The sequence below is a fragment of the Argopecten irradians genome, chromosome 8 (genome assembly GCF_041381155.1).
Source record: "Argopecten irradians isolate NY chromosome 8, Ai_NY, whole genome shotgun sequence".
Classification (NCBI taxonomy): Eukaryota; Metazoa; Mollusca; class Bivalvia; order Pectinida; family Pectinidae; genus Argopecten; species Argopecten irradians.
In genome coordinates this window covers 32,092,463-32,109,914 of record NC_091141.1, presented here as the reverse complement: position 1 = coordinate 32,109,914, position 17,452 = coordinate 32,092,463, and the positions used below count along the sequence as shown (strand labels likewise).

Here is a 17,452-nt window from a genome sequence, read left to right as displayed (position 1 = left end):
AGATCGCATAATTGTCATCCCCACTAAAATTATTGTTATACCGTAAATTAGAAATCAAACGTGAATTACTTCAATACAGCACAACGACCTGTGTCATACATTTTTAAATGCCATTTCGGAAGTATGATACATAATACATGTATCTACATACGTCCAATGGTAGAAAACTATTGAAGCAAACTACTTAATGTATATATATACCTCTATGTATATCAACAAGTGCGTGGGCCACGCAACGTAGTCTAATACTCTCTACCCGGAGTTTCGTCTGTGTAGTAGTGAAGACATGGCGAACGATAGACAGTACCACCTTAAATTTGACAGAACAAATGCCGAATCCGTGGACCAATATTTAGAATACAAAAGGTAAGTATTATAGATATATATATTGTACAATATGATGTCGGTAGAAACTCAGGTAAATCAATACCACTCTCACTCATTGTTAGGTACGACATGCATGAATGCACATAACGGATTTACATTCACTACAATACAATTTATATTTCCGTATATTATTTCTAGTGTTGTTTACCTTTTCAATAAATGTTATCGTTATTAAACATAATGGAATAATACTATGAATCAGTTCATATAATTTGTTATTGAAAACTAGGGGGTTTGTGCCAGGTAAATCAATATTAACACAGTGAAAGATTGTGTAGGTCTATGACGTCACGAATATAATTCACGTCCGTACATATCCAATATGTAAATATATCTATCAATGAATTTAAATGCACATTTAACAGAGGGTCACAGCACTTAAACGCAATAGCTCATATGTTTTATATCAGAATGTACGACATCAAAACATTTATATTCCGCTATATCCGACACACTGTCAAACGTAACCTGAACATTGGGTATATATATCAACGTACGTTTTGTAATAAATCTACAAGTAAATAACAGGGATGTACTTAAAATCTCAGGTAAGCTTATCTACATACGTCGATGAATTGATAAGGAATAAATCCGACGCCCTTCATACGTTGCTAACATCAACAATGAAAAATATTATGGTATACATAGTATATAGAATTGTACAGACTATAAGATTTATTTCATAGTTATCTCCCCTTGTAAAAATATAATTTATATCGATTTTGACGTCATCAGTTTGTGTGTGAAAATTATACGTCGTTTTCACGAAAATACATGGCGTTAGTTCACAAACCCGTAAGGGCAGAAAACTCTGTAATATGCAATTGTGAAGTTAGAATTGCCGAATCCACGCAAAAATAGCGCCTTTGTTTACAACAAACCTTTGTTTACAACAATATACAACCATAATAATAAATATGTGTACTGATAAAAGTAAAAATGAAAATATTTTGTTACATTCTATGATCGTAAACACATCCTAAATTGATGATGATTTTAAACACAAAACGTATCATTCGTAATAAAAGATATAGCACAGAGAATATTTCAAACCGTTACCATTCGTTTAAATATATTATCAATAGTAATGTAAATGCGATACCATACCACAGTGAAAACTCACCCAATACACAAACTAATGTTTATGTTTGATCCGGAACTGCTATTTCACGCATCACTGCACAATGATAGCGCAGTGTACGAGTAAACAAGTTTATAAAGTCGATACGTATTAGAAATCATTTAACCGTAACCATTTGCAATAATAAATTACAATATGACAGTTATTGGTTCCTAGCCTATTTACTGACGAAGTTCCATATTGTATACAACTGCAATTATCTGATTCGGTACTTATAGTATTTTTTGAGAAAAATTAGTAAAATTAAACAAAATCTTAAACATTAATACATTTTTATTTTACGGAAAATCTGGAAAAAAATAATTACAAACGAGAAATTATGTTAATAAACTTAAAACTATCCCCGTTCACCTTCCAACAAATATCACTACTAATGATTTTGATTGTTTGCATAATGTTACAGACGCACGGAATATACGATTTTATCTAATAACATTAAAGTCTCTCAATGTTAATGAAACAAAAGGTTTACAATGATGTTAACACAGCTATATCGATAACCTAAAATGAAGTTACAACACGACACGCGATGTAAACAATGAAGATTCGTTTCTCTATTTTGCCGTCTGGCACAGTCAAACATTTAGTCACCTACTGCGCGGTAAATTAGGTCGACGCTGGGAAACAAGGCAACCCTCATTGTGCAAATTAACATTTAATTTACTTTCTTGGATAAGTTATCTTCCTAAATAAGAAATCCTTCCATAACTAACTTTCCTGTAACAATTAATTACAAATTATATATTGATTGTTTCATGATTTCTCACAGAATTGTAGGCGATGATGATGGAGGAAAGATGTTTACACCCGAGGAGTTTGAGGACTACAAAAAGAATGTACTACCAAAGGTAAATGCTAAAATGTACTAAATACAAGTTTTATCTACATGTATATGCGTATGGGTAAGTTTGGAAACAATCAAAAATATATAACTTCAGACAAAAAGATCCCATTTGTGAAAGTTGATGCTTCAACGAGATGGCAATTTTGATGATTGACAATAAAAAAACTGTGACTAATGTAACCACTATCTATAGATGACAAACAAATGAAGAAATATAGAATATAGAAATAAATAAAACAAAAGCAATAACATTGACTGTGCTTATAAAAAATGTATTAAGTTTTTCTGAAAAAACCCAAGTAATTTTCTGTTCATTTGAAATGAAAATGTTTATTCGTTTACATTACTCTTCTATGATACATATGTAAGGTTCAGGTTGGATTGAGTTTATTTTCGCTAGTTCTTTTTTCTCACTCCGAGAATGAGCCTGTCATTTAATCGAAACAATTTGTTTAATATGATCCCAGCGGATGAAAAACCGACTGTACACTAGCTGGTCGTCCCCGACAGGTATGGACTGCAAGCTTATCGGACCGGAGACGCCATGTTTTTGCAAACACAGGTAGTTCAATTTATATTTTCTTTGCATGGTAAAAACGTGCAAAATCTGGGATATTTAACCACATGGTTGCTCTCAATGTTCATTCATCTCAAAATTATTTGGGTTTTTTGTATGTTTGTCACGGATGGCTCATTACTGCAATCTATTTTATTTTCGCGAAATACATATTTTCGCATACGTTCGCAATTTTTCCTGCATGCGAAACAAACGCGAATTCAAATGTATCGCGAATAATTTATAAAACATATTAGTGAACTATATCGCATAACATGAATTTGGTGAAATTAATAAATACACAAAATATTGTGTGGAAGCAAATTGGATACTAATTAAAACAGCAAAATAAATGTATCGTACAAATTGCGCTAGCTTACGCGAAAAGTTTTCGTGAAAATAAAGTTTTTAACAGTACCTTTTCAACAATTAATTTCTTTTTAAAGATAACATCAGTATAAAATCATTCCAATGAGAAGAAAAACAATCGAACTTTATCTTACACAAAATCGATGACCTATTGATAAGGAATGGAAGATCCAAACATGATGTACTATAAATTTTACTTCGGTTTACAAATCTGTAATTATTACATCTGCAGTAACCACAATGGAGGTCGATATCACATGTAGTAAATGTTGCTATAAACCCGTCACTCTTGTTGGATTATATCCATTTATTGTTTCATGGCTTAAGTCATTCCTAATCTCCGGACCCAAACTGATAACTGTAATAAATGTAAGACGGACGTTCTCAATGAAAACATTAAAGTTAAAAATGGCATCACATTGATAAATCAAGCAATATTGCATTACTCCGTAGGTATAAGCAGCATAAGACAGATTTCGATGTAATTCCCACTGGGCGACCCATTTTGTTGCCATGCCGACAGAAGGGATGCAAGTGTGCAACCTATCACTACATACCGATGAACGGAAGTCAGCCGATCAGATGCAGCACGTGTAAACACACGGCAGATGAGCACTCGGAGGAACAACCACGGCTCGTGTGCAAACGCAGTAAGATAAATTGGCATATTCGACATTATGTAAAATAATCGAATTGAATGAAGTAGTTTTGGGAGACTTATTAAAATTCATTGGTAAACTTCATATATACTAAAAAGATAATCGTTAACCATATACCTAACGCAGTCATACTGCAGTCCCCCAAAACACACGTATTCGTCAATAACAACAAAGACGCTCTTATGTCACGTTTTAGAAAATGATACAACATAAAACGTAACTGAAATTCTTCTTCTAGTTCTTGATATTCTTATAGTTAATCATTAGTTATAAGCACGACCTTTATTCACTTCGTCTCTAAACCTACCTGATAGTAAAATCGCCTTTATTAGATGTTAAAAAGACGAACTACAGACTCTAACTTTATGTCTTATGTGTGTCACTCTAGGAGGCTGCAGCAAATGTACAGGATTCACGAGCTCGTTCTCGTGCGCCTGCGGGGCCGTCTTGAAGCTGCATACCATGATTGTAGAGACAGCAGAAGAGAGGGAGGCGAGAGGCCATCCACTAGGGGAGGCCACTCCGTACGCGGCTATGGGTGGAATCACTGGCTTTTCGTCTTTGGCTGAAGGCTATATGCGTCTAGATCCAAGTGGTAGAGGTAAGATAGAAAACTACAGTATTAATGTTAACCAAATTGGCACAAATAAATTTTGCGATCTCCATTTCAAAACAAGTTCATGAAGATTAAAATTTGCGGATTTAAAAACTGAATGGTTATTCCTATCAATATAGATGATGCCCAAAAAACGTAGATATCAATTCGCGGAGAAAAACTTTCGCACATTTATTTGAATCATATAATTAAGGCGCAGTACTATTATTTCCATACTACGATATGTTTCTGCACTACGATACATTTTCAGAGTTTTAATATAATTGCAATGCGATATTAATTTATTCGCCAAATCGTACAAAATCGAAGTCACTAAAGGAATATGAAGACATCTCGAACCTATAACTTCATTTCCACAATCAACCACTTCTTCCTATCTCAATAAAACCCCTGAGCTAGTTGGTACTCGATGTAAATATGTGATGATATTTCTGTTTTAACAGGTGCACCATCAAAAGGCTACCTTGAACAGTCTATCACCTCTGCGGATAACCCTTACCTTCGCTCGAACGTGCAGGCCATCAAAGCGCACCAGATGAGGAAGAAACAGTCCGGTTTGACTGGGCCTGAGGACGAGGTGTTTGATGACATCACAGAGCGGGTATCACAGATGAGACGACCAGGAGAGGAAGATCTGGAGTATTATGAGAGGCGTCACCAAGAGAGGGTAAACTCAAACAGAACTACAGCTAAATATCGCTAAATCATATATAATTGTTATTACACAACTGAGTTTTGCAAAATTATAATTGATAGCGTCATTGTAATATCTATCGAAATGCATTTCGTCTTCGATTTCGTGTAAAGTGCCTACCCTCTGCGCAATATTGTCTCGTTTATGCTTCGTTTACCCACGCGATTTTATTGTTTTATTTACTTTGTTTTACAGCAGAAACAGCTGGAGTCGGGAGCTGCGCACACTTTAGACCCAAACAAGCTCCAGGCCGGTTCCCGGAAGGCCATAGAAGACAAGCCAAAATCCGCACGGCCAAAGTCCAAGAAATGAATTACATATAAGACGACGCTATTTATCAAACGTTTATAACGCTTAAGAGAGTTTAGTTAAAAGATGAGTGAAACGAAATTTTGTAAATGCGGTATTATATTCAAACCAAATTAGATATGTTTTAAATGTACAATAATATTTCATACCAAGAAAGAATCATTCAAAGATTGACCGAGTCCTTGGAAATATTGATTTATTGAATAATGTAATATTAAAAAAATTAATAAGTGTCTATATCTTATCAGCGATTTATAGAACAAGTTTTGAATTATAAGAGAAAAAAAAATAATGGTAGACGTAAAGATAGATCACATCTACTGAAATTCAAATGATGTGGAAAGGGGAAAGGAATATATTGATAAATGAGTACAATCTTTGGAGTGAAGGGAGATAAATCTTGTGGTTTTAGTCAAACACTTGTAGTAAAATCATTATTTGTCGCAAACGTAATTCCAATGGTGCTTTGATCGTTTTTAATCCGTCCATATACCAGTGACTGTCTCGTATTAACCTATCTTTATACTTATTGATTCATCTTTCTCTCGTATTATACATGTGTGCAATTTCTCTCTTTTTTCTTTTATTTATGAAGATAGATATTCTATTCTTCTATCACTGAAAAAGATTTGATAGGATTAGAATCAAGTAAGATTATCAACAGCATTTCTCATTTTGAATGGCATTTTAGGCATTTTTCAAAAATATAATACAGAAGTATTTCGTTTATTTTATCGGTAAGAACTATCAAAGTATAACATACGTTATATTGTTAATAAGTATGCTTTTATTTACTCATTTTTATTTTTTATTTAATTGATGAAGCCTATTTATTTTTTGTAATTGACAAGTTATAATGTTTCAATTCAAATTTGTTCCGTCCGAGTAAAAGTTTATTTATAGATGACATAACGTTGTGATAGTCATATTTAACTATTTATCTTTTGATTTATGTTAAACTGTGATATATACACATAAAATGGATAATGTTAATAATGCTTATACTTTTTGTATAGAATTTTGAATCCAGTGATTGTTTACTTTACAAATGTAACAGTCAACGTACTCATGGGAACTTCAATAATAAAATAATGATGTTATGACGATCGTTTGTTGGGGTTTCATGAACGTATCGAAAATTCCCCAGAAGAGAAATATTTGGAGAGCATCGATGATAGTAACTCCTGGAGTGTAGAGGGTGGTGCGAAGGATGCACACGTTTAAGCACTCTTTTCTTATTCTTTGAGTCATACTTAGAAACAGCTGATCGTACTTGCTTTGGAAGTAAGCACTGGTGGGAACGTAATGTATAAATGGTTACAGCTATAGTATACTGCTGCCTTCCAAACATGGATGCATCTGCATGCGGTGTAGACCATGCGTTTAGATTTGATTTTGACTGAACATAAGAGGTTTGGCAATATGAAACAGATACAATTAACTATATAATGATAAATACTACGTACACCAAAATACAATAAGGGGAATAAGATTAATAAGTTGTTTTATGTAATTTAAAGTGTTTCGAAATGCTAGGGAATCAAATCTTAAACATACGACGAGAAAACATTTTAGTTGTGATTAATTATATTCATTAGGGCCTTTATGTAAGGTCTTTCGTAGAACATTTAACAGCAGGTAAAACAGAAACGTTGAAAAGATGAATAAATATTCGAAACTCATAGAAAATGTGAGTGTTATGAATTAGAAGATCAGAATTATTTCTATTAGTGTATGAAAAAGATAAAGATTTCAGGAGAAAGCAGATTATGAATATGTTATTGAATTTACATAATTCTTTTCAAAGTTGTTACACTTATTAAATTCAAAGAACTATAGGAAAAAACAGATACCGTATACCCAGATACTTTCGTGGGGATGATATTTCGCGATTTCGTGGCACATTGCTATGATCGAGAATATTTGATCTGTGAAATATTGAGAAATTGTTGGGTTATATGTATCCTTAAAACCAGATCGCAAAAAAAAAAAAAAAAAAAGAAAAACCGCTGAAATTATTTTTTAGCTCAAATCGCGTAAATTTTGTCTTGAGAAAATGATCGGTTATGCGGTATGTCATTGAAGCAAACAAAAGTAGACCCATTTAGCCATATATAATGGAATGCCATAGTTGTATGATTCAAAAATACTGTATGAATTAGTGTTTTCATTGTGTTACATGTATATGGTTTTATCCCTATATGATTTGATTTTGTCAATATTTGATTTGATCTGACCAATATATCATTTGTTCTACCATTATTCTTTTTCATTTGTCCTGAAATGGCATGTGTAGATGTAAATCAAATATTTATGTCACCAAATCAAATATAAAGGTAAATAATACCTTGACAAATGAAAATAAAATAATGGTAGAAGCAAATTATATATTGGTCAAAGCAAATCAAATATTGATAAAATGATACTTTATATTGATACGATCAAATCATTTAACGATAAAATCGTATAATATAATAAAATCTCACTTTCATATAGTTTATTTGAACCATACGATACAGCTATGGCGCTCCATAATATAAATAGTTTTAAAGACTTGAATTTTATCATTTTAATTGAAAACAAATCATATACATGACATAGCCGTGTAGTGTACTGTTATTCATTGATTAAGTCTGTTTATTAATAAAACTGAATAGTCATATTGAAAAATAGCCATTGTTTATAAACTTTCCCCAGACACACCCTAATCATGAGAAAATAGGGGCGTGACTGAAAAGTTTGCAGTGAAAATACGCACATCAGCCGGATCCATGGTATGTTAAGTTCGTCAAGAATCCAATATTATAAAGAATGTATTCTTGCTCTACCCACACGCACGCATAATAAAAAAAACGTTATCTGAGTTTTCTTAAAATTATTTTAAATATTTGGTCCAGTTTTTACATACTTTCATCTTAACTAGATCACTAAGGACGTTTAGCGTGTCTACTGTTAAATGTACCCACTGTCTATACCCGTGTGTACATTAGATATCTTATGTTTCTGAGAGCTTTAATAACAATTCACTCAATGTTCGTCCGGGAGACTTACTGACTAATAATAAATTGAAAACAAGAGTTGGACATCGCATACGAATGTCCATTGTCCACATTAGGATATATCATATGCAATGTGCCAGATTTCCTTTAAGGCTCATGCATCACGGAACAAAATTTGAAAGTTGATAAAAACACAAGCATAGCATCAGCAAATGAATATTGATGGCTTAGATGAAGTTACAACACCAAACAAATGCGAAATTGCCCGTATAAATCTATGTTATCAATGAAGGTTGATTTCGATGTTTTTTCTGTGGCCAAGTAATAGTCAACTACATTGTGTTGTATGTGCGGTAATTAGAACGACGCTGGGAATACCTTTCATTAATCTATCTAAATAGGGATGTGTAAAGAGAAATGGTGTTTATTTTTTCAATCATACAAAACTAGAGATTTGTTGAGAAGACGAAACCGGTCATAGTTTGATCATCTAAGCAAAACTAATACGAGTCTGAGTATATAACCAATATACACGAATAGAGATAAGATTAATTTTGAGATTAACAAAAAATAGTACTAATAGATACATTTGACTGTATTTATTTAAGCATTGATGTCACTATTTTTTAACTTCATCGGCTTATGAAAGAAATTTTGTTTGCAAACTGTGTGAATCCGCGTAGTGGATTCTGGCAAAAGTTTGAAAACAAAATTTATTTCATAACCCGATGAAGTTAAAAAATAGTTACATCAATGCTTATGATTAATTTTTCAGACTTTTTGATAATAATATGATTTCCAATGGATTATTTTTTTATAAATCAATACGCAATGTCGACGTCTCTATTGTGACGTCATGATAACGTCGGAAGTCAGATATAGTTAAGCACTGAAGTCACAATTTTTTAATTTCAATTAAGCATTGAAGTCACTATTTTTTAATTTCATCAGGGTATGAAAGAAATTTTGTTTGCAAACTGTGTGAATCCGCGTAGCGGATTCTCACAAAAGTTTGCAAACAAAATTTATTTCATACCTCGATGAAATTATAAAATAGTGACTTCAATGCTTATAATTAATATTCCAGGCTACATTATAAAATGAAATACGTTTACACGTACGATGCCATTGATTTTTTCCAAGGGATTATTTTTTCCAAACCAATACGCAACGTCAATGTTTCTATTGTGACGTCACGATAACGTCGGGTTTCCGCGCCATTCTCGGATATTTTTTTTTCATCGTGGAATGAAAAAAAAAATGAATAGGTCAATGAGAAAGCCAGAAACAAAGAGAAAATTAATTACAGGGGTATGAAAGAAATTTTGTTTGCAAACTGTGTGAATCCGCGTAGCGGATTCTCACAAAAGTTTGCAAACAAAATTTATTTCATAACCCGAAGAATTAAAAAAATGAGACCTCAATGCTTATAATTAATTTTCCAGGCTACTTTATAAAATGAAATACGTTTACACGTACGATTCCATTGATTTTTTCTAAGGGATTAATTTTCCAAATCGATAGGCAACGTGAATGTTTCTATTGTGACGTCAAGATAACGTTGGGTTTCCGTGCCATTCTCGGATTTTTTTTTTCATCGTGGAATGCAAAAAATGAATAGGCAATCAGAAAGCCAAAAACAGAGAGAAAATTAATTATTATGAAAACAAATAAAAATTAATTATATCTGTGTGAAACGTTATTTGACAACATTGTCAGTGATTAATATATCTCTTTAATACACTGATGAATCTACATATCTTGTTCGTGTAACCATTTTTTAATTATATGGGAAATACAATTCTAGAAATTATGTGCTCGTAGATTTATCGTTGGAATCCAACACGAACATATGCATTTTTATTCAAATAAAATCGTCTTTTTGAAAGAGTACATAAAATACACACGATTCCCCATTGTATGTTATAATTAATCTGTACATGATGGTGAATAAAATAATAGAATCCGGCATGTACAAATTAAAAGGTTAAATTCTTTTCACGTTAATAGAATGAATTAGAGTCATACAAATCACAGTTTTTTTTTAAGTTGAGTTGATATAAGATCGTGTTTATGTACATAACCAAAACTATCTAAATGTACAAACACGTAACTAAAAGTTTATTTATGACTATCTGATTAATATCTTATATATACTGACATGTTTGAGCTAGAAGATCCCCGAACCGATATCATTCCACTCCTTTATCTTTGCCGCTGTCTTAGTAATAATAGAATCCCTCACCTGTAGTTGGATTTACCTGTGCCATATCGATCACCGCTAAGCGCATTACACACGCAGGTGAGAATTTTACCATACAGAGTTACCTCCCTTGAGAGCGGTTTTACACATAAAGGTTCATTCTTACCTTACCTCCGTGTAAACAAAGCGATCGCCGGGCACTCGACTGTGTGCTGAACTGTCAGTGGCGAAGATGGACAGTACCACGTGTTTGTGTCGTCTTAATGTGCGTGCTATGTGTCCTTAACAGACACACATGTTTTCTACGAGAAATTGCACTGTTTTATTTTAACCGTGAGATATCCCAGGATGAAATAATGTGTTTTATTCTGAGCGTCATACACTCGAATACAACAGGTCTACACTTGTGGAAATGGAGGGATTATTACGAAAACCACGACAGTGCTATTCATGTCTGCTCACTTGACGAGAAATATCTAATTTGATGATTGTGTTAAACTTTTTCTTTGTATTTAGACCAGTCAATCTAGCCATAAAAATAGCTGAACCTCAAACTAATTGCAACAGAAGCAACTATGCATTTTTCTTACTCCCTGATATGTAGTAAATGATGTATTAAAATTCCCAAATAATCCCAAAAGGGGAAAATTGAAAAATATCAGCTTTTCTAAGACCTATATAGCCTCGCAGATAAGCACTGTAGATTAAGGGGGTAGGGTAATAAAATTATTCTTTCTTGGAAAGTATTTATATGTACACAGTATATACTTGCAATATTACAATAAAGATAGATTAAACTTTGTTATGATATTTGTTTCTGTAAAAATCATTCTATTATGAAGGTCAAATAAAGGTCAAAACTGACGAATTGGTGAAAAAATGATGAAAAACCAGCAGTGCTTTCAGATTTACTCTCTTGTAGGTTTATAATGCATTTATATCACTTATAACATTTTCATCTTTGCACAAAATTAAAATAAATTCATACACACTACAAAATATAACCATGGCAACTATATAATGTCCCATTACATTGTTAGCTCGCTACTCAGAGCTTACAGAATCACTTTGGTGTCAGTGTCGGCGTCGGTGTTAGAAATCCCATGTTAAGGTTTTGGTTGTGTGTTGTAATATATACTGCTATTTTTAACAACTGACTTTAATTTCTACAATATACTTGGATTAAAATTGTTATGATAAGTATGGACAAGCATTTAAAGAAGGACAATGCTGGATTTGGAGAATTTCAAGAGGCCCAATTGGCCGAAGTAGGCAGGTTAAGGTTTTAGTGCAAGTGTTGTAATACTGTCATATGTCAGAACTGACATTTATTTCTGCAATAATTTTGGTTTATAATTGTGGTATATGGACAATGACTTAATTAAAGGGGGAAATGCTGGATTTTGATAATTTCAAAAGGCTCAATGGACCAAAAAGTTAAATTACATAATGACATTGCTATATTTTATACTTTGGCCAAAGGCATTTCTTTGATGAATGTAGTCTTATACCAAGGTTGTATCTTTCCCAGCCTTTCGCACATAAACTTCGAACATTCTTTGTGTTGTTATTGGTAATATAATTGACCTCAGTGGCGTGATAACTAAAATCACATAAAAATGAACATCGACTACAGAATATCTATTTATTAATTACCATATCCACCGTAATTAGCGCCCATTTTTACTCTTTTCACACTCATGGCACATTAATCTGTCACAGTAAACATACATACTCCTTCTTTCCTTTGATTACGCATTAGTACGTAATGATTCACATGTGGAAGACTCACAAGTTCATGGAATACGATGCCTGTAAGCATCACACAGTTGTACAGTGAACTGCGTTCAAAGCGTCCGGAATTGCTTTTCGGATCGTTCAAACCACAAATCACATCGTTAAATTCATCGGATGATGGGGGCATTTATATTAACTTCAGCATTAAGGGAGTGGGCCGAATGGTTCACCCGTCAGTATAATGTCTTCGGCGGAATGCTTCAGTGATATAGCACTATAAAAAGGCCAAGACTTCTACTATACAACACGAATATACAACAGTCTCCCAAAGCTGCCACCACGCTCTTCATACACAAAACACACAGCATACATGGGAGGTCATCCCTACATGATCTTAGCTGTTAAGAGGACGTTAATTTAATCAAACAAACAAGCAAACAAACAAACAAACAGACAAATCAATTCCTCCAGAAGAGGGGAGGGGGCGCCAATTACGGCGAATACAGCATGTATATAAAGAACTAAAATGATTAAGAAGCGTAACCTATATATGACGTCAAATTGTTTAAAATGTAATTAGCGGAGTGATGTGGCAGTATTGTCCTTGTACCAATAGCTTACCTTCAAATAATACAGCCTCATATATGCATGCATATTATGGTTTGTGTCATGGGGATTGGTTGTGGTCTACAACATTACGCTGACGTTGTATAAAGTGATATTCTAAAAAAAATAAGAACAGTTTATATTTTTTGGCGGGAACCCACTGGTTACATTATACGTTAACTTCCATATGTACATGTGTGTAGAAAAGCGAAGTTCAATTTTCATCTATACTTTAAAATAAACTTTAATCAAATCTAATTACAATCAGACTTGGGACCAGAGGAAATAATTCGTTATAACAGAAATTTAATATAGAGTTTCTGAAACTATAAGTTAATTAAAGTCATAGGCCGATTGCAACCCGAATCAACATAGTTATCAAGCTAACTCACAAAGGTACAACATGCGTTATGTGAAACATGAGGCGTGGCTACATACTAGGCCTGGCGAATCAGGCGGATCAATTTCAAGAAGATGAAACCCAAAACTTTGGCTTTTCTTGTGGAGCCTTCAGCGACTTGCCCAGCAATCAACATATTTACTTTCTGTCTTACTTTTAAGTGACATGTAAAGCTTTTCAGCATAGTCAATAATTCTCAGAAGTGATTCAAGTAAAAGAGATATGCAAAAAAGGTGTCTATCTACAGCTTACAACTAGAACACTGCTGGTTGCTGGTGAAGCTTCAGTGACATTTTGAACAAGAGAGTTTTGTTTCTCATTTGAAAGGATTACATGCACCAACATTCCTGCGGCATTAATCTGAACAAGTGAATACATCAAACTAAAGTAGCCCACCCATTATTATTCACTGCACAATCGTTATTCTTAAGTACAGCTCACATGCCTATAATGGATTACTAAATTGTAAATTAACAGTGCAATACTTCAAGAGAAACTATAATTTATTTTCTAACAATAAGAGTGATTAAAGCACTTATCAGATAATTGTAACTAAAAAGGACTAGCAGGCTAAGTGTTTTGTGTCCTGTAAACAAATGATTAGCAAGTGCGCAATTTCATTAAGCGTAATATTATTATATTGATTTTTATCAATTATGTAAGGAACACATCTCATTGTTTTCAAAGAACAAAACAAAAAGCATCAGTTAGAAGTGCCATGCATTTTTATTCATTTCACATGCCACGTATTTTGTTACTCTAGTTAGACTAGATTATTAACTATAGATTGTAACAACTTCTGGTCTTCAAAACAAAGGATTAAAGATAATTCTGTGACAAAAATATGGAAATGAATAAAACAATTACTCCACAGTGCTAAACTGTACAGTTATTACAAGTCACAAAAGAAACCACACAAGTTTTCACGATATCATCAGCCTTTTCTATAGAGTGTCATTTCTTATATATCCATTCTGGAGGCCTTTGTGACAACAACCGCTTGGGGCATGCACGTTACATCAAAAAAGCAGAGACATTTCTTAACATGTAAATTTGGCTTGTACATCTCTGTGAGTTCTTAATTCATCCTTCTTTGAGCATTTTGAATTAATTGCGCACTGTAATGGAGAAACGCCCCGGTTCTTCTTAGTGGGCATTGTTTCTCGAGGACAACATGTCAAGCGTCTAGTTTACTTCCGTGTTGTTCATGTCACTCCCGGATGTTACTTTGTCCATTGACTGACCACTCTATCAGGTGTCTCAGATCACTGGGGCGCCATCTATATATGCCCCTCATCGGATTTACAACATCGTGCTGATTTCATTACAGTGCTGTTATATTACTTATCAGAGATACGATTACATGTTCTTGCTATTACAAAATCACGTTTTTTTTCTCCTTGTATGTTCTATATAACTGTTTCTTCTCTTCCTTGCCATACTTGCGATAATTATTTCTGTAAACAATTATTATCAAACCCTTTTTTTGTGAGAATAATTATCAAATTGTTGTGCTAGAACGATATGGTATGGTGTTCAGCGAAGTGGCTGTTTAATTTCCAAATTAACATGAAAATCATGGGCTGACTGGCAGCACGAGTTTTCTGATTTTGACTCTGAAGCATGTATATGTTATCATCGGATACCATCTTCCACAAGCACCAAGGATTATATAATTCTCTTATTCCCTATTTCCCATAGCTGGTAATGTATTTTTGGGTATCTATTCATAGACCCTCTATCTCAGTTTTTCTTGCTCTTCATTTTTTGTGGTGTTCTATTTCGTGTATGCTGAATTGATTCGTTTGTGTTGAACATATGTAATAATCTTCCTTTGTCATTCTAAAAACTAAGAGTGCCGCGTTGGCAACTCCACCCAGGCCTTCCAATCTCTTCTGATGTCCTGAGAATTTTGTATCTTCTGTTTCAGATATATAGTCAAAACTAAAGTGCATTAAATTCCTGTTAGTTATCAAAATGCAGCCAAAGGAGAACATCTCGAAAAATTGTCCTTTATACATGGTGACATACGGGGATTTCTAAAACAATGTAGGCAAAAGTTACAGAGTATCGATGATATGTAGCAAAATTCAGGTCAAATATAAGATGTCGACCAATCACCAGAAGATAGCTTTTTTGATTTCAATACCACCAATATTGTGTTGAATATCAACTCACTTGGGACCCCTTTCACGAAAAAGTGGCCTTATTAAGTAGACATGGGTCTTATAGAGAGAGGGGATATCACTAAAGTCAGGTTACTGTAAGACACATTTTGCCTTTTGATAGTGTAACTCTCATGGTCAATTTATCTATTACTATATATTATTAACCTAATAATAATTATACTTTACAGTTATTTATCTCCAAAATGATGATAAACATTTCTTTGGTTTATTCCACAATGTATCAATAATATAGTGTATTAAACACACTTGGCTAAAAGGTTAGATGACTACAAGAATATTATAATGATTGTTAGCCTTAAAGTGGATACATCAGAAATATAATGTAATGATTGTGTGAGCTTTAAGATATGATAGACGAGAATCTACTGTAATAATTTGTTGGCTTTACGGTGATACCATCAGACTCATACTGTAATGATGTGTTGGCTTTACGTGGATACAAGGAATACTGTAAATCGATTAGTTCGGCTTATCAGGTGATACAAGAATAGCTGATAATGATTGTTGGCTTTAGGTGATACAAGAAATATGTACATTATTGTTGGGCTTTACCATTAGCATACTAAGAAATACTGTAATGTATTCTGTTAGCCTCTAAGTTGATACACCAGTGCAAATACTAAATTTTAGCACAATTTATCAATATTTTTTGTTGGCTCTTTATTGAATACAAGAATAATGATTGTTAGCCTCTAAGTGATATTTCACCATATATTTTATTGGAAATTAATAATAAAAATCATTATCTAGACCATTTCTGTCATATGTAAGTCATTTTTATTTTTACCTGTAATCAATTATCTATATTGTTAAGTAAATCCTAGCTAAAGGTGTCAGAGTTAATCCCTTACTTCCTGGGACAAACAGGAAAGGATTAAGCCTTCAATTATCTAAAACATTTCACTTATATTCATAGACATGTTAATTGTTTCTCACCTATTTTTGCCTTGAGAAATACATGTCACTCTATTTTGAGAACTTTGAGTAAAAAGGGCAATTGCCACCTGTCACTAGAATTATAGAGTAGATTTAGGATTGCTTATAAAAGGAGATACAACAGTTAGTTAGTTAGAAAGAGTTAGTTGGAGAGTTCAGTTAGGAGTATAGAGTCAGAGATTCTTATATTTGGATTTTACCTCTACTTACTGGATTTTATATGAAGTTTATTACGGATACATAGCATTAATTGACTAACTCATCATGGTGACTTGACTTTCCCCTACGACTTCAACTGTATATATATATTTGTGTCTATTGTGTATTATCATTGGATTATGTGTAATTTTAACCTCTCACTTGCAAATAAACAATCGTATCATATACTATGTGTTAATTGTGCCCCGCTAATTCCCCCATCATGACAATCTACTACAACATCAAAACGTACGTGACCTGCCCAATCCGACCAGGGCTCCGGTCACACAGTGTGGTGGAGTAATCCGTGTTTCGGTTACCATGTAATGAGTTGAATTTCTGATGGATGTCTAAAAATACCAAGTGTTTTCGGAGGATCAGACTACAATCATCAGTATAAAGGAAAGTTCTGGAGAAATGGCCATCAAGACCAAGAAGAGAGAACGATACTTCCAAATACTGCATATTGGGTGAGTACAGCCACTTTATATCACATGTGACACATAATTTTTCATTATTTATATTCACAAATATATAAAGATATTGGCTAAACCCTAGATTAACCTATCAAAATGGAGTCTTCAAATCCTCTAAATGCATATGTAGCAT

General features: G+C 33.4%; 1 protein-coding gene across 2 annotated transcripts; it reads left to right on the top strand.

Annotated features, from left to right (window-relative positions):
* Nucleotides 1–203: 203 nt before the first annotated feature.
* Nucleotides 204–7,279, top strand: LOC138330108 (protein FAM221A-like). 2 transcript variants are annotated; one of them, XM_069277480.1, is made up of 7 exons: nucleotides 204–366; nucleotides 2,298–2,376; nucleotides 2,840–2,934; nucleotides 3,751–3,947; nucleotides 4,345–4,557; nucleotides 5,016–5,239; nucleotides 5,465–7,279. In XM_069277480.1, the coding sequence occupies exons 1-7, from the start codon at nucleotides 287–289 to the stop codon at nucleotides 5,576–5,578; spliced, it is 1,002 nt and encodes a 333-aa protein (XP_069133581.1). In that variant the 5' UTR covers nucleotides 204–286; the 3' UTR covers nucleotides 5,579–7,279. The 2 variants fall into 2 exon arrangements, with proteins under 2 accessions (XP_069133581.1, XP_069133580.1); XM_069277479.1 differs by having other exon boundaries at nucleotides 207–366; nucleotides 5,462–7,279.
* Nucleotides 7,280–17,452: the final 10,173 nt, after the last annotated feature.

Excerpts from the sequence above, each read along its gene's own strand:
- LOC138330108 (XM_069277479.1), top strand. The coding sequence starts at position 287 with ATGGCGAACGATAGACAGTACCACCTTAAATTTGACAGAACAAATGCC. Across the intron at positions 2,377-2,839 it reads AAAAGAATGTACTACCAAAG|CGGATGAAAAACCGACTGTA; the intron begins GTAAATGCTAAA and ends ATATGATCCCAG. Across the intron at positions 3,948-4,344 it reads ACGGCTCGTGTGCAAACGCA|GAGGCTGCAGCAAATGTACA; the intron begins GTAAGATAAATT and ends GTGTCACTCTAG.